Here is a 19,349-nt window from a genome sequence, read left to right as displayed (position 1 = left end):
TTTCTTAGTCAAAAATAAGTCTCTTTTCAGACCTGCCTAAATTGCATCCATTTTTAGTCTAACTTTACTCCAGTTGTAAACTTGTGACTTCCCATGTATTTCTGAATGATATTACATTTGTTTATCGGAAGATGTTAACTGTTTCTATGGATAAGTGGTTAGCTTAGTTGCTTTCAAAACCGTAGATCTAAATTCGATTCTTCGTGGTAGAGTTTTATTCGTGTGTTCAAGGAGTAACATTTGCTTTATAATCATACACTTACTTGGAAGTTGTAACTTTGTGGTATATTTGCAGCAAGAAAATTCCAACAAATAGCAAAATTAGCCACATAGCAATGTTGCCATTAAAAATGCCATTAAAATTCATAATCACCAATAGAAAAGAAAATCAATCTGGTGAACTATACAAAAAGTGGAGGTATAATAAAAGCAGGGTGATGAAAACAATAAATAAAAATTGTAGGAAAAAGTCCACTTGTCAAGTATATATGAATCAGTACTGTACAGTTTGTAGTGTAAGAAGATACATTTTGTTTTTAAATTTTACACATAAGAATGTAAATAAACAAGCAATGCCAAATAAAGATAGACTTTACTGTATTTGTTAAGAACTTGCCTAATCCTATTGACAGGTTTTATAATTTTATAACTTCTTCCCTATATATATAATAAATTAATGGCAGTCATGAATGAAACACAGGCTTCATTAATGTATTCATATATTAAAATAAATTACTACCAAACTGTAAATTTAGACTTCTAACTGTGCTACACAGAGAAAAATCCGTTCTCTGGACAGCGGTATATTGTACAAATATAAATTATCCTTTTGCTTACTACACAAATCAGTTCGTAACATTCGTTATCCGTATGCAACATAGGTACTGCCCTTAGATGTTACATCATGTCGTTACAGGATGTCTGACTTCTAACAGTTTTCCGTATATTACTGTCCCCTTCAGAGGAGAATACAAGTGCGGGGTGAGGAAGCGGGGAGCAGAGGGTATAGTTGTTGCCCTCTGAAAAGTTCTACGATAGTTTATTATTCTCCAAAAGCAAACTTTTTTTCAGAGTTGCCAGGAATATGGTGAATGCCATGCTTGTGTAGAAATCCAAAGAAATGCTCCCTTCTGATCATTTGGTGGGAGGAGATGCTGTAAATCAAGCTTCAGTGACACCTGACACATGGCTAGCCAGCAGTTAAAGAGCAGAGAAATTCCGTCTTCCTGTTAGTCTTTAAAATGAAGGGGAAAAAAAAGCGTTTGAAAAACATCAATGAATATATTGTATTTGAGAGTAAATATGCTACTCATTTCGCTAGTTTAATTTATTAGAGTACAGGGAGAGTCTGGAGAGATTGTTTGAAAAAATAAATACAAATTATTTGACACATTTTTCATTCTCGATACTTCCATAGTCAGAAAATAAAATTATAAATCAATTTACCTCGCATCATCATTGAATTTATACTTCTTGCAGCTAGCATTCATTATCGACTCGAACAACTATTATTATTATTATTATTATTATTATTATTATTATTATTATTATTATTATTATTATTATTATTATTATTATTATTATTATTATCTCATATTTTAGTTTAAAGTAGTTTTAAACTTAAAAATTTAACAGGATCTGTGATTACTGTCCTTCTTGGTGATTACCCGTTTGTTAATTTCTTAGTTTTCTTCCTGAAGAAGAATATCATCATGGTTTATTACCTAAAGGAATTAGCTGTTATTCTTACAGTTCCCAAAACTTTCTTACAGCACTTACGAACATTAATGATGGAAATGCAAATCGGGATAATTTATACACAACTGAAGGGTAGTTACTGGGATACATATAGTATGTAGTTGAAACATGAATGCAAATGTTTGCTTTTGATTGGTCAAAACAGGAAATTGTCAACAAATGTTTATCTTGTCGGTGTAACAGCTGCCTATAGTTTTTAAAGGAAGTTTTTCCAAACATTTTTTTAAAAAATAGTTTTAGTTTTGTTAACAAAATTTCAATAACTAATTGTCAATGGTTACTCAAAATATAACTTCCTTTCTTTTTTTAATATCGTATCGAGATACTTATAATTACGGTTATGAAACAACTATCCAACAATTTACCAACGTGAGCGATTTGATCCAAAATTATCCATTTCAGTTGATCATTTCCATTTCCATTTGGCTAATAAGGGCAAATTTAGGGGCACTTGATCAGATTTGACTCGGAATCTGAACAAATTTCACACTGATTATAATTATATACACATTAATAGAAATACTTATCAGGCATACAAACAAGCAGTAGAATTTAGTAATAAACGGAATGAGACATTCTGAAAGATTAGTGAAAAACAGTAATTAAAAAACTCGAGCAGAAACAGAAAGGTAACAATCAATAGATATTTCTGTTCATACTCTAAATATAAGCCCTTTAACGTACAATATATTTACTAACATTCTGATATAAGAAATAAATTACAAATTAAGAGTACTTTTTAAAAATGCTCGCTTTTTAAGGGATGAACAAAAAAGGATTAAAAATGGAATACAATGCAAGCAATTACATACATTATAACCACCCCACCCGCAGCAATAAAAAAACCTTTCTTTAATTTCAGCCATCATATCTTAAATATATGCCTCTTTATCTTAAATATAATATACACTACTTTTTTCGATTATGGAGTGGTGCTTTGTTTATGACTAACGAAAAGTAATTAGAAAACTTTTTCGAGTTCATCCTTTTAGGTTATGTTGTTTCAGTTTGCGGCTCACATAAAACCAAAGACTTCTTCAACGCTAGACTAAATCATAACTAATGGGAAAGGCCAGTCCGGTAGCCAGACCAAAAATGTAGGGGGTGGGCGGTAGAAATTACGGAGGCTCGATCCAACCATATTATAGTTCATCTACATATTATAGTTCATTTGCAAACCTACCGTGAACATTTTAGGGGTTCGGCCCTCCTAGACCCCCGTGGATAAGTATAAAATAACTAAGAGGAACTTACGATAGAGCAAAACCCGTGCAACGATCTGACGGACAGCTATGTCTAATAAGTGCAATAAAAAGAGTTCTCTAAAGAACTTTCTTACCACACGACCGGGATCAAGACATTTTTTTTTTGAAGGGGGGTGTCTTAGAAAATGTTTTGCATTTATCTATTTAATTAATATTCTTATGTATAAGTTCATATGTAGAAAGGTGAGAAAACTTGCGATTGTTGGACATCAAAATGCCACTAGACTAAACTTCACATTGTTTCCTTTGTTGGCATCTTGCACGTATACTTTTATCTCAAGTCTAAATACCTGCTTACATTTTATGACATAAAATGAGGAAGAAAGTGGTTCAAGCTTTTCTAAGTGTCGGTCCCAGTATTTGTCTGATATGAAAAAGGAAAACAGGAAGAGTTTGGGCATTTGGTATCCAACATAGAGGCGGGATCTCGGTCAAATGAAACGAAAAAGTTGCAGTTAGTATTCTTAGTTTTTTCTATATTGTAGGATATTTTCTATGGATGAATTGTCAATAAGTGAGAAGATAATCCTTTATCTTGAAGCACGAATGGATACACACTTAAAAAAGTTCACTGGGAGGACTTAAAACGAGTTCTAAATTATCGTGAAATGAGAGTATTCTTTACAAATGTGAACCAGTAGCCATGTGATAAATGTGAAACAGATTGTGTCAAGTGTCATGTTGAGAATGGACAATGCACACACCTAACACTATCTGCCCTTCCTTTGCTTCGTTTTCTCCAAGACCCTTCCATTTCAAGAAATAGAGTTAGTCGTGTGTTTGTATATATAAGACTGGCCACCCTGAAAAAATCTTCACAGCCGGGAGTGGGTGGAGAAACTCAGCTGGAAGGGTCGCGAAGATCGAATTCCGTAGACTTGCAACCTCCTGAGATGCGGCCTATACTTTCATATACTTATGTTACCTTCGTCAGCTATATGTTATATACGTCCATTTGTATGTTAAATCCTGACCACCTACATTGTTTCATACAGAAAGTACGTATAGATGGAACACTTATACTTAAAGTATTATGAAACATGCTTGTCAGTTATACGACTGCTGTACGCTAAGTCCAAAAGCTACGGGAATTACGCATGTAACCTATCTTTTTAAGTACGCCACCTACATTTTTTTCTCAGTGTATAAAAAAAGACGACAATTTTTAATGAGTGTCAAGTTCTGTGGCTATATATCTCTACATATGTTCTCGGTGAAAATAATTGTCATGATGTTACAAGACAGAAAAATATTGATGTTACATTCTGGTATTATCATGGACTAGTCGGACGTACACACATCCACAATTGCTAGTTGAATAAAATAGCAAAAGCAAGCGTAGTGCATTGTAATAGCTGCCGTTTGTCCAACACTAATGAATCGGAACCTAGTATCTTCGAACGAATAGTGGCAACCGATGAAACATGTTATCAGCACTATGACACAGAGAGTAAGCAGCAAAACCTGGAATTGATACATCCATCGTTTTTTGTACACAATAAATTCCAACATCAGCCGTATTGTAACAAAGTGATCCTAATGCTGTTTTCCAATATTAAACGACCATCCTGGCGGAGTTACACCCGTATGGTAAAATGATGAATAGTATTGAAACCTGGAGTTCGTAAAAAATGGCGAGGAATGTTGTCTAATGGGGTGTTGATTGTCCACAACAATGATAGGCCTCATGTAGCAAGGGCAACAGTAGACGATTGACTTTAACTTTTTGATTACCCTCGTGTATTAATAAATATAATGCCATTCGGTTAACCTAGACTTCGAAAACGTTACATAATAAGGAAAATGTTACATTCTACACAGTAAAATTTATGAAATTTTACACCTTATACTCAAATAAACGTAGTAAACAATATCGAAAACTCAAAATATATATTTTATTAATTATCAAGTATCGTCATACTTACAATGATTAACATGTATCATCATCAACAGCACAATTTACGGTAAAAAATAGTATCAGAACTACAAAGAATAGCGGTTGAAAATATCTTATATCACAGATCATAATGAACTCAATGGTATTGCAGAATGCACCATATGAACTCCTACTACATGTATTTGCTTGGAACAAAATTTCATGGTATTTTTTTTCCATAAGCTTAAATGTTACAAACGTGTTTTAAGGTAAATGTTCTAATCTGTGCATTTGTACTGAGTAAACCATTTATCTTGAAACACCGTCGTAACTTTTAAACTATTAGAGCAAAAAATATTCAAGTTTGTAGGATAGATATCTTCGAGAGTAGGTATTGTTGGAAACATCTACAATACTACATGATTAGTAGTGTTTCCGACCCCACATAATGTTGTTCGGGTTTCAAGTTATCCGTCGAGCTTATTACATACTTCAAATCTACATATTAAAAAAAACTTATAATAAAATACAGTACACAACATACAGTGTTATAAAAATGCTGTAGTATCACAAAATCCATAAACGTCCTAATTTTTAACGCCTCTACAACAGTAATAAGGCAATTGAGATGTGCATGTCAAAGCGTATCGAAAGTATCGCATGGCCATAATATAATGGATTTTTAACAAGTACTAATAATGTTAGAAGGGATTGAAAATGATACATTCTACGATAGGTTCTAATAAAAAAAGGTATACTGTAAAAACCTGCTTATCTAAGTGCTGCATAAAATTATATAAATGCGTTACAATAAACGTAAAGGTCATAATGTCGTTTAATGGAATTTGATATCTGAACTGTTCTGGAGATATGAGAAACACAGATAGACATTTTAGCTGTTTACAGTAAACGTATAGATTCAACTCTGATCTGACCAGTAAGTAAATATTCTGATGAACAACCTCCGTAAGTACATTTTCTGGATAAACACACATTATAGGTGAAAGATTAACAATTTTTAGCTAACTGGTTCATACTAACTTTCCTATCTTAAATAATTTACACTAAAAATAGAAATCGCTGAGCAAATCAAAGTTTACTAATAAAATAATAAATGTGTGACAGTTTCGCCAACTAACTGAACTTATTGGCTTCATCAGACACTATCTGTGTCACACATGGTGGATGAAAAAGTTTAAGAGAGGTCGAAGATTGTCTGATAACGAACACAAGCTACCTCGAATACCGACAAGTTTGAACTACGTGTCGCTCAACTGCATAAAAGTGGTAATAAGCACCGTCAATTAGACGTGTGTAATATTATCCTAGGATTTAGCATTTCCATGCGATCTATTTTGACTGTTCTAAATGAAGATCTGAAAACGCGAACATTTCTTTAAGATGAATTCCTTGAAGGCACTCTGCGTAAGTAGCAATATGTCAATTAATGCCAACACATGATGACGGCATGAATTGCGCTTGCTTTTCATGAAATGTCAGAGACATTAAAACCACTTCTAACTTTATAAACAAGACTACAGTCGACACAACGCAAGCTTATAAACTTCTCCCTACTCAACAAATTTCAGGTTATGGCTACAACAGATATATGTTTGGGAACAGTGCAGACGTATAATCCACACTGTTGTGTTCCAGAGAGCTCTACAGTTACGGCTACATTTTAGCAATATATTTTGAATTCTAAGTTATTCCAACTCATTGCAAGCAAAACGACCAAGAAGCGACCATGCCTGGAGAGTTTTATTAAGAAACATTTCATGGTCATCGTACGCTCCAAATACAATTTTTTCTTCGTGGCAACAACTGAAGTGATCTCCCATGTTTCCTAATCAACATACCACGACTCTAGGAATTCTTGTCTGTTTTTGACAATACTGTGAAGGATTTTCCTTGAACTTCACTGGCCAGTCGAGCCATTTTTGCGTCAACAATTTTCCAATGATCAACCTACCCCTAAACATGCGTTCTTGGTTTCCATATAATCATGGTGCCAATGTACTGATACTAATGAATTGAAATTTCACTTTAAAGTGATAAAATATTTCTACTTTATGAGGCAAGGTATTAGTAAAAGTAAAAATACGGGAACTTAGAACTTAAATATAATGCCTATGTATTTACTGAGAAAAGACATATTTGAATATATATTTTGATATTATCACTTGCAAGGTCATGCACGATAGAATCAAGAATAGAATGCTTGTATAAATAACATAAATATCAACTTTTATAAAAAAAAGTTTAATTAGGGATGTTCTTATAAAATAAAGAAAAATTCAATTTCTTATTCTCTGACTATTTTCAAATCTCTCTTATTATTTCTTAAATAATTATCAAACTATGTTATCTTTGTATAAAAGTTCATTAATGATTGTTAAATGGTAATACAAAATAGCCCACATCATCATTAGTATTTTCTGTAAAGGTAATCCAATACTAGACCTAGAACTTATACTTACGAACGAGATCCTTGATCCAATACAACTAAGCAATTATATAAACTGCTTCGTAATATATAATATATATATAATACTTTGACATTTCACGCAATGTTTTACCTCTTTCATGATGTGTTGAACAAACAAATATATTAAATACGTATTTTTTCCTAAAGTACGACTTTGGTTCATAACTATGTGAATATCTTTTGATCTCTTAGTTTTCTTAATGCTAATGACCAGGATGTCACATTACACAATAACATTTCATTAAAATTAACCTTGACACTGTATAATCATAAATACTCAGTCCATATACTGGTTAGAAAATATGGATATCTGATCTGCATTAAAAATCGTTTTAAGAAAAGATAAACTACACAATATTAAATATCACTTTCCATTTGACTTAGCACTCTTCGAATGCCTTAAACTTAGCTCTCGTTCTCGATATACTTAAACAATTATGGAAATAAGAATGTGAAAAGTCGAAGTAAAGCATGCATGAATCAGTAGTATAGTGTTTACGAGCATACAATGGTTTCTTTCATTGTAAATATAATAATCTAGTATATAAAGAAACAATTCAAATAGAAATATTTTACACCATTTTACTGGCATTTGTTAGCCAAAGGTGGAATGCTATTGACAGGTTTTAGAATTTTAAAACTTCCCTTCCTCCCAATATAAAATAAATCAATAGTAGCAACAGAATGAAACAAATGCCGCACCAGTGTATTCATATCTTAAAATTAATCATTACGAATCTGTAAGTTTAGACTTCTAATTGTGCTATTATTAAGATGAGAAGTGTTAAAGAATGCCAACTTCTGTGGTTCTCTGTCTCTATATAAGGTTTGATCGTCCGAGTAATAGCTGTTATATGTGTCTTTATTTCTGTACTGAAACCAGAAGTAACAGCCTGCTATACATAGAGACTGCTATACATTGTAAGGCCATGAATAGTACTTGTTTCTACAATACATTTGAGTGAGGTAGGCTTATAGAGAACTTCTGTTGTTTTACGTTTTCTGAGCATATATATTAAAGTTCATTGAATATTGCCACTTGTTGCGAACTTCTTTATTGTGTTTCCGTTTATGCTCTCCTGTAATAATGAGATGAATACTACCATTCAAACGTTTTTATTTTGAAAATCCTGGGCTTTGTGAGTGAGGATATTATTTTCAAATGCTTCTGATATAGACGTTTTGCCTACTGTAAGGTGCTTGCGATATCTACATTGTTTACTATGTAGAATCGAAGTCGGGTAAAAGGAAATACTTTAATATTTTTGATCGAGTTTTCTGTAATGTATACTTCCATTTGTGAAAATTGCAACATCAGAGCGAGTGGCCCGAATGAATCCAAATTCTGAGAATATCTTTAACGATGTTCTAGGAAGAAGTCATTAAAATTTCAGACAGATGGCTCCAACGTATGTTCAGCAGTGTCCTCTCGCCTGTGATAGGAACGGCACCACACAAGGTCAATGCACGTTGCACGGAAGTAGTGGATAGTAATCAATTAAAGTGGAAACACACAGGGTAACTACCAGTATGCCTCATTTACTGACAGCCAAATGGCACAATCTCAACGAGGCAAGTTGAGTGAGTTCGAACAGGGCAGAATGATTTTGCAGCAAGAAGCAGTTTTGTCGACATTGCTGCTCGTACAGGACGTGCTAATACGACACTGATTCGTGTTTGAAAGCAGTCGACAGAAAAGGTTCGTACAAAGCGATGAGTAGAAACTGGATCTCCCAATGTGGCCACATAACGAGATGGCACACACGTTGTCCGGATGTCCATAACGGAGAGGATAGCAGCATACACAGCGTTGGCTCAATGGTGGAGCATTGTCAGTGGTATTGCCATATCTACGTCGACTGTTCGACATCATTTGCTTAAGGCTGGACTGGTGACTCATATATCGTTACGATTTTGACACGTAGTTCGGATTCCACGTCAATCGGTAGGTCCACGTCTTATATAGCGTACTAAACGAACTGGAACTAAAGACTAACTAACTAACTAACTAACTGTATGGTCTAAGGAACCCGGAGGTTCAATGTCGTGTTCACAGAAGCTCTCTTGTGACTTCTATCCTTAGCAAACTGCATTCAGTTTCTACTTTGAATTCCGTTCTCTGCGAGATCCATCTTAATATTGTCCTCCCATCCGCGCCTAGGTCTCCCTAATGGTCGTTTTCCGATTGGTCTTCCAGTTAAGACTTTGGAAGCGTTTCTACTTTCTTCCATTCTACCTACATGAATCGCTCATCTAAGGCTCCTAGACTTGACGACCCTAACAATGTTGGGTAAACCGTATAAATTATGTAGTTTCTCGTTATGAAGTTTCCGCCATTCCCATTCCCGTTCCTCTTGAATCCCAGTATTCGTCTCAGGATCTTGTTCTCAAATACCTTCAGTCTATGTTCTTCCCTCAGAGTAAGCGAACATGTTTCGCAACCATATAGAACAACAGACATGATCATCGTTTTGAATATTTTATGCTTCAGATTGCTCGATAGAATAAGCGACAATAGATTTTGAACCGAATAGTAACACAAATTCCCTGCTTTTAGTCGACATTTAAATTCTTCGCGAATATGATTTTCCTATGTTAATACTGATCCTACATATTTGAAACTATCCACTTTATCAAAAGTATTATTTAACATTCTGACGCATTCATAATTTGCCGTATTCCGGTCCCGAGGCACTTGCATGTATTTACTTTTCTCTGCATTTACTTCTAAACCCATGTCCCTGCAAGCGTTTAATAAGATCTCTGCATTTCTTTCTATTGTTCTCCAATCATTCCCTCTTAAATTTACATCATCAGAATGTGCCATAACTGGTGAATACCGTTCAACTCTAGGCCCTGGTTGCTGTTTTTGATTTTCCTTATAGCGTATTCCAGAACAAAGTTAAATAATAATGGCGACAACGCATCTCCTTGATTCAGGGCATTTTCGACATGAAAGCTCGTGGGCAAAAATTTTCCTCCCTGGACTTTACTTTAGGATTCATTTAAACATATCTTAATTAATCTATTTAGCTTTCTCGGTATTCCAAGTTCTGTAAGAACATTGTATAATTTTTCTCTCCTAACCGAGTCCTACTCCTTTCTAAAGTCAATAAATAGTTTATGTACCGGGGTATTGTATTCCCACTTTTTTTCGAGTATTTGGCGAATGGTAAATATTTGGTCGATAGTTGATCGATTTCGTCTAAATCCGCACTGATAATCTCCAATAATTTCATCTGCGTATGGGATCAGTCTAGCTAATAGAATATTTGAAAGGATTTTATAGGATATTGAGAGAAGAGAAATGCCTCGATAATTATTACAGTCAGTTTTGTCGTCTTTCTTGTGAAATGGAACAATGATTGATTCTTTCCACTCTTGTGGCAATTCTTCCTTGTTTCAGATAAGGAGAATGGGACAGGAACTAGAGACATTATTTACAAAATTTATCTGCTTTGAAAAAACACCAGCATTACGTAGAATGCCAATGTGTATTTAAAACATTCTTACAAAATTTGAAGCCACAGAATTATGATTTCCTGTTCGAAGTAATTATACTTAAGGAACGTATAAGACGATTTTTTGTTTCTTTTACTTTTATTAAAATTTAAATTTCCTATGCTAGACAGAAGATCAGAAACACGACTAAGCTGTAGAATGTTACTAACGTTGAACGGGAAATCAATTGTGTGCAACGATAAAGATGAAATCTTTCAATTTAGCTGCCAACTAATATCTCTTTTAGGCTAAGATCAAAGGATGAGTAAGGTAAATAAAATGACATAATGAGATGTAGCGGAAGTACCCCATGAGAATGAACGGACACGATGTTGTCCCCCACAAACTTATTTAATGTCCTACGATTATGCCCATTATGCTAAGGGCACCATGAGCTAATATATCCGGTAGTTGAACTAGGGACCTCATACACCAAATGTAAGCGCTCCCCCGCTGTTCCATCTGGCCATCTTTCCGTTATTAAGTTCTTTTAGCATCCCCAGCTGGTCTAATAGCTAACACGGACATGTGATGAACGTTGTTCTGAGTTCGATTTCCGTCGGTGAGAAACCATCAAATATTTTAAGTTAATTTGATCCTTTCTGTAGTGAAAACGAAAATCAATGCGAAGTGCTTTATACGTGAAATTCTTTTTCTTCATGCAATGACTAGTTCAACTCTAAAATCATGAAGTACCAAATTCGATCACAGTTCCCTAACAAAGTGGATTTTTGTGTACAGAACCTTTATATCGTAAGTTAGCGAAGCTACAATCAAGGTTAGTTGTCTGCTTCACTTTCAATCCCCCTAAATAGTAATAATAATAATAATGTGATGCTGTATTTTTAAATTTATTTTTGTTTGTTATTTACGTTTTAACACCACTTTGGTCCGAATTCGATTCTCGTTGAAAGAGAGAGAGAGAGAGAGAGCGATAGAGAGAGAGAAAAAGAGAGCATTCAACACTTGAAAACATTATAGTGCTTCGAAATGAAGAGTTTCGAACGATATATATCATATGCTGCGCTACGGGAGGCCTAACGTCAATCAATCAATATATATATATTCTTTGCCAGAGGGCTAACTGGGGTCCAAAATAGCTTTTCAATACAAGACGAAAAGACGAAGACCAATCAATTCGGATGCTTCGATCACTGAATATAAAAGATTGGTTGAAGGTCTAAAATAGCTATCCAATGCTATGCAAGATACCTATTCAATACAAAACGAAAAGACGAAGACCAATCAATTGAGAAGCTTCGGTCGTGATAACTCAACGAACTGTGATGAAGATCCGGTAGTCATCCAAGAGTATGAGCATAGAAACAACGGGTTCCCAGGACCAAAATTTTCCCACGTTCTCTTCGCGGGAGGTGCGGGGCGTGGGGATCTAAATTAGCTATCCAATAGATGAATAGAAAAGGAAGACGAGAAGGCATGTTTTCTCATGAACCTATAGCTCGTGGTAGCCCTAAATTCCTATGAGCATAACGACTAAAAGCCTGTTGAAACTTGCCTTCGAATTCTAGGAAACAATATCGAATGCTAGGAAAACAAGATAATTTTTTGTTGACTCAGCCGTCTATGGAGCCTCACCACCTAATTTTAGGTGGAGCTGTTTGCGCCTAATTTTATCAATCAAGCGGGAACTCCAGCTTACCCAGTGTTTGCACCTTGTGAATGCCTTACTTTTATTCTTCTTAACTATGGTAATTCATGTAGTTACTTATTTTTGCTTCCGTTAAATAACCTTGATGTTAGCTAATCACTGGAGCGTCATTCTGTATCCTGTTTAAAAAAATCAGCCTCTGAATTGCTCCGTGCGAAAAAACGCAACATGACTAATATAATGGAAACATTTCCCGTATACTAATCGATCATCAAATGCTATAAATGAGGTTCTGGCTCCAGAAGTATTGAAATAGATATGAAAATATATAATAATCATATAAAGTTAAGGATATTGAAATCACAAAACACAATTCATACTGCACAAACACAGAAGAATTACTGAAAACGTTTCTATAATTAATATATAAAAAAACACATGTGAAGGTCTGGAAATGGTTTTATTGTTCTGTATAAGAACATTGATACACTTTTAAGATCGATGCACTTTTGCATACATTCAAACTAATTTTGAAACCATATTTTCCAGTCTGAAGTTGCTACTTGAGAAACCGCTTGTTTGAGATGCATCAACAGTTGGTTTATGGGACACAAATCTCTCACTACGAATCTTATTCATCCTGTGCGGGAACATAAAGAAATCATTAGGTAATAAATCAAGTGAATACAGACAGTAAGCAATTTATTCGATTTTTTTATTAGACAAAAAGTTTGCAGTTTGGTGTGATGAGATGGGAGATTGGGAAGTGCGGTGATGAATAATGCTAGTATTTAGGTTTTTATAATAAAATTCATTGAAGTCCTCTAAAAAAAATAAATAAACAGAATAACAAATAGGTCTACAACAGATTTGTAATATGTACAGAAAATTTTGCGTAATTATATCCATAGAAACAGAATCAACCGAATTACAAATAGGTCTAGAACAGATTTGTAATATGTACAGAAAATTTCGCGTAAAGAAACAGAATTAAAGTAGCAAAATAATTTAAATTCTAGCATGTAACAGGGGGGCGCGATGGCTCAGTGGTAGAGCGTTCACCTCCGGTGCTTGGGGTCTCTGGTTCGATCCCAGCTCCCGCCGTCTGGACTTTGTGGTGAATAAACACCGTGCTCGTGGGTTTTCTCGGGGTTCTCCCGTTTCCTCCCACTTCCTTCATTTCATTCATTTCTCATAATCACCGCCTCCTTGAGCCTAACCGGCATGATTGTGGGACCTAAAACTCAAAGATTTCATCTCATTTTTCTAGCATGTAACATTCAGAAACATCGTGTAATTGAAATAGGAAAACGGCTTTTGACAATATTTACTGGAAAAATAGGAAAGATTGCTCTAGCTTTAAAATAATGCTAACATTTAACAGGCAAAATGTCCGAAAATAAGAAATATGCTATCGGTAGATTTCATTGAATTGAACAGAATGATGCTGCAGAATGCGATTCCTCATTAATATTTTTCAAGAAAATTGAAAAAATTGCTATTTTATGCCGTTTGATAATGTTTATTCTACTGAAATTATTTGCCTTCTAGCGATGATACGCAAACCTTCCTAACAGTGACATAAATATTCCTAATAATGATCCGATAGGTCTAACAGTAGTACTTACAATACCCCTAATGAATTTAGTAATTAGTAAAATGAGAGAAATATACAATAATTAACATTAAATCACATTTTTTGCTCTTTCCGAAAAATATACCGTATAATATAACATCAACATCAGCATTTTCAAAAGAAGAAAGCTTACAATTCTATATCTCTTTAGATGTAAGCGGGAACTGAAATTTGAGGTTCATAGATTGGAACTTATCCTGCGGATGAATTAACATATTTATGGTAATTTCTCAAAAATACATAAGTAAATAAAATATAAAAATTAATTATTATTTAGAACAATTTATTCTGATCAACCAAATTGAAAACGTTTTTTATAGATTTACTTCAGTAAGAGGGGACTCGTCGCTCCAAAAAACTTCTGATTATAACACCCTAAAATTTTGAAAAATAACAAACTTGTTATTATAGAACAATAGCATAATAAAAATAATATATCAACGTTCAGAGAAATTTAACAGTATTTTAGGTTTAAGCTTTAAATGTTGTTAGATTCACCTGTAACATAATATTTATTCAAATTGCGTTTGCTCCTTACAAATCATGTCTAAATTTCATTGTTCTTATTGTTATAAAATATTAATATAGAGACTTAACAATAAAATTTAATCATTGAAAATTAAAAAAAAACTTGTTTATTATGTATTTTCAAATACATTTCGTAACACGTAAGAATAGAAACTGTAACAGGAACGAATAAATATGGACAATGTAAAGAAAAATCAAATAATCGTTAATACAGTGATTGTTCAAAACTGGAAATCAAAATAAATGCTTCTTTCTTATTTGTCGAACTGATTTACTATTTACTAATGTTTCTTCACGGTTAGCCTCTTAACTAATAAACCGGGGTAAAAAGGGTCTCAAAGGGGTAAAAGTGGGTCTGAAAATTTAGGGGGACGGTAGGTAGCGGTATAACGTCACGCTGTCCACCTGTCTATCTTTCCCCATTGTACATTTTTAGGAACTGGGGAACGCCATACGTATTTTAGGAGGAGGTGAGCGGCGTCCCCCACGTTCCTCTGTACTTTTAACCCTGCATCAACATATACACTATTTTTTCAATAATGAAATGTTATTTAGTATAGTCGAATTTTAAGAAGACTTTCCGACTTAGTTCATCGTCTGAGATTTTGTCCAGTTCAGAATGATCCAAGGAGCTCTTCGCGTTTTTACAGATGGCTTGGGAGAAAGAAAATAAGCAGAAATAGCAGGGCGAAACCCATGTTAAGGAAACATCACAGGGAGGGAAAATCACCCAACTTTTGTCAGATTTATCTTACCAGTGCTACAATAAACTTTCCAAGGAATTGCATGTATTATTCTTTTATTTAGTTTGAAATTCATTTTACAATCAAGTTCTTCAGAAATAGCAACTATTACATATTATTACAAAAACAAGATACCTCAAAAGCAGTGAATATTTTGCTCATTAGATGGCGCTAATGTCCCAAACCCAAGGCTATATGAGTCGTAGTTTGTGACGAATAATGCTACTCGACAGCTGACAGTAGAAGCAAGTTTGTAGATGTGCAAACGCTGATGTAATTCTTATAATCAGACATAAAGTATTGCGCCGTAAAAGAACTAAACATTCCATGGAATAGAGCTACATTTTACATTTTTATTTCGATAAAATAATAAATACGGCGGAGGCCTATGAAGAAAGTTGTGTTGTTTATGGGAGATCAACAGTCAAAAATGATAGAGTCACTTTTGCTCTGGAAATTTCTATGTCTGAAATGCTCTTCGTAGTCTGTTATCAATCACAAAATTAGCTGATATTCTGAAAAACTCAAACAAGATCGTGGTAAGCCTCATGGTATTTCCAATAACCTAAACATCCGTCACCAAATAGTCATAAAGCTTTTGAAGAAACCTCGATATTTGGGTGATATAAGATGTAACCCAGAAACATATTCGATCGAATTTCTAGCTGTTAATCTCTACAGAAAGAAAATGATCTCAAGCCCTTACTGAAGCGGTTGATCACAAGTGATGAAAAGTGGATAATCTATCACAACAATGTGCGAATAGAAGCATTTTTGAAGAGTGGGAGTGTATCTACCAACTCAAAATAAACGGTCGGAACTGGTTAGCAGAAAGAGTGTAGTACACCACACAATACAATATTGATACATCTTTAGCAACTCACTAGAATTTGAAAGAACTTGGCTGGAAAGTTTTAAGGCATCTACAACATAGCCCAGACCTGGCACGGTAAGACTATTATTGGTTTTGATCTGGGCAGAACTCCCTGAATAATATTATGTTGGTTTTAAAAGAGGACTGTAGAAATTCAGTTTCACAACTTTTTTTTACAAGAAATCACAAACGTTGTACAGCAATGAGATTTCTTTCTTTCCTATAGCGCATAGAAACTGGATATAATTTTCTTTCATAATTTTCTTTCCAAATAACAATAAACGCATTCTCAACTTTGACCCTCAACGGTCCAACACATTTCTGATATCATAATATGACGTTTTCACAACATATAATTTGACCATGGTATTTGTCTATTATAATTTGCTTACCATAAATATAGATGTTACAGTATTCATTAGATAAAAGTCCCACACTGTCGGAAATCATAGTAGCAAAGTTTTCGTCAGTACTCAAAATTAGATGAAAGAAGAAAAGCTGCGATCTAAACACACAATTTTCAACGAAATAATAAATAATGATACTCTAAAGTCTACATCACTACGGACTCAGGAAGTATATATACACACTGTTGTTTAGAACAATCATTTTAATAGTTGCTCCTACAAAGAATAATTATTCTTTTTCATTTTTGTATATTTTACTTTTTTTTCAACTTATTTGTCTAGGATTTATACATACAAATTCACATATGCTATTCTGATTTTAGATATAAATTGTCAACTCTACATGAACAAGAACTATTTCATATTTTTTTCTTTTTCTTCTAACAAGTTACTTCCTAAGACTAATATCATAAATGAGAGGAGAGTGATTACAAAAGGAAAATTTCGTCCAAAGCTTTTCCCGGAGGGAGAGTTCCTAGCATCGCTGCTACGTTCCCTCTTTGCACCGCCATACTTATTCTTTGTATAAGATAGGATGAAGCTCGGGTGTCTCCTGTGTTAATAGTTATGCGGTGTCCAATTTCCTTAATGAAGTTTAGACCTTCCTGACCCCAGGACCCACAAGTTTCGATGGCTATGGTGACGAAGTGGTATTTGTCCAAGAGGTTGTTATATTTTCGTCTCTTTTCATGTTCCCTGCGACTTGCAACCGTCCCAGCTTTTGTGGAAGATGAAGGAAGATTAGAGGGGGCTAGGGTATCGGTACAAGTAAAATCCCATATTAAAGCCTTCCCTCGTTTCCAAGGCACCAAAGACATTCCGTCAGGTCTCTTGCCATCAGAGCGACTACATCCCATTGGCTCTCTCACGGAAGGCGTTTCCGAGGAGATTTTACTTTTTATATTTTTCTTTTTATATAAACTACATGAATTGCCATAAATTAAAGGGATATTTCTGGTTGATTTGAAAAGTTGGAATTCGACATGATTGTAGCTTTCTGGGACTAACGATACAGGAAAATTGCCAAAAGTGAATATTTTTAATTTTTAAGAGGTGTAAAGAGGAGATAAAGAAATTATGCAAGTCATTTAAACGGACCTTTTCTTGGACCTATAATCTCATATTTGGAATTGGAATAAAAACTTGAAATTCTCTATAATTGTGTTTCGTCGTTAGCCTACCTAAGTAAATCAGTAAAAATAAGTTTCCAAATTTAGAGTGATATTATAGAGAACTGAAAAATATTTCCTATGTTATTTATATAGGACACCTTTTACACCCCAAAATTATTGAGCACTTCCTGTAGGGTTACAATGATGATATTTGGCATGATTGTAGCCTTGTGGGATTACCCTACAGAAAAATTGCCAAAAGTAAATATGTTTAATTTTTTAGGAGGTGTAAAGAGGAGATGAAGAAATTCCTCATGTTATTTAAATGGACCTTTATTTACTTACAATCTCATATTTTAGGTACTTGGAATTGGAATGCAAACTTGAAATTCGGTATGAATGCACGTTTTCGCTAGCGTTACCTAAGTAAATCACTAAAAGAAAAAAGTTCCAAATTTAGAGTGGTTTTATGGGGAACTGAAAAACCTTTCCCATGTTATTTATATGAGACGTCTTCTACACCCTTAAATGTTTAGGCACTTCCGACAGGATTACAATGGTGAAATTTGACATGTTTGTTGCCTTCCGCAACTAATCTACAGGAAAGTTGCCAGAAGTGGATACTTTTAATTTTTGAGGGGTCTAAAGGGGGATGAAGAAATTTCCATCATATATAAGTGGTCGTTTTATTTTGAATACAAAATCTTATCTTTTAGATATATGAAATAGGAATAGAAACTTTAATTCGGTAGAATTGTGGATTTAAGAGATGCGACGCAGTAGGCCAAGCGAACGCAATAGTCTAGGGGCGGAGCCCTAGCTAGCCGAAGGCTAGTCGTAGTATAAAGCTACATCTGGGACTGGATTTAAGGCTTTTCTCCCTCTATTTACCGACCCCGACCGAGTGCCGAGTGATTTGTTCTCTACCGAAAACTGGAAATACATAATACCTGAAAACGGGCTATAAGTAAAACCTGTGAACTTGGCCACCTCTCTAAATTGGCCACCTGGTCGTCACAGAATGTTTCGTCTTGAACCTGCATTTTCCCATAAGGCATTCGTTACTTATTACTCTGTAAGTTGGCCACCTGTCTATCCTGGAATTTGGCCATATTAAAGAAATGTTTACCCTATGATGATAATGATAAATATACCTGCAATCCCTGGACCAGCAAAATACCGTTTTGTTATTTTTCTGAACTCTTTCATATTCCCATATGAGATGCAGATGTTCTGTATTTGTGACTGGACACTAAGAAGCATGGACTCGCACGATTTGTTCTTGGAGGTCAATGGCCAGAACACTACCCTCAGAATGTGAAAAAGCAGGTACAGGAAATCAGGAAATGGTTGTACGTATTTGTTCACCCTGTCTATTTTAGTAAAATCTTTAGCTATATCAGCTCCTTTCATCAGTGGTGAGCTTTAGTAATTCCGGAAATCTTAAGGTTAAAGCTAACCATGTCAATTGTCAACTATTGGCACCTGACGACTTGTCCGAAGCTATCGGATGTTTCGAGATATGAATTCCCTTAAGATTTTTTCAAAACAT

General features: G+C 34.5%; 1 protein-coding gene across 1 annotated transcript in view; it reads right to left on the bottom strand.

Annotated features, from left to right (window-relative positions):
• The window catches only part of LOC145667803 (cytochrome P450 6l1-like), a 39,267-nt gene extending 20,427 nt beyond the window's left edge, over positions 1 to 18,840 (bottom strand). The window contains exon 1 of the mRNA XM_081735236.1: positions 18,748 to 18,840. Coding sequence (XP_081591362.1) covers positions 18,748 to 18,840 — 93 coding nt within the window. The remainder of the gene's footprint in view (positions 1 to 18,747) is intronic.
• Positions 18,841 to 19,349: the final 509 nt, after the last annotated feature.

Source organism: Thermobia domestica, chromosome 13 (assembly GCF_964235325.1).
Source record: "Thermobia domestica chromosome 13, izTheDome1.hap1.1, whole genome shotgun sequence".
Lineage (NCBI taxonomy): Eukaryota > Metazoa > Arthropoda > Insecta > Zygentoma > Lepismatidae > Thermobia > Thermobia domestica.
Note: the sequence above shows the minus strand (reverse complement) of the source record. Positions and strands in the feature narration are given on the sequence as shown.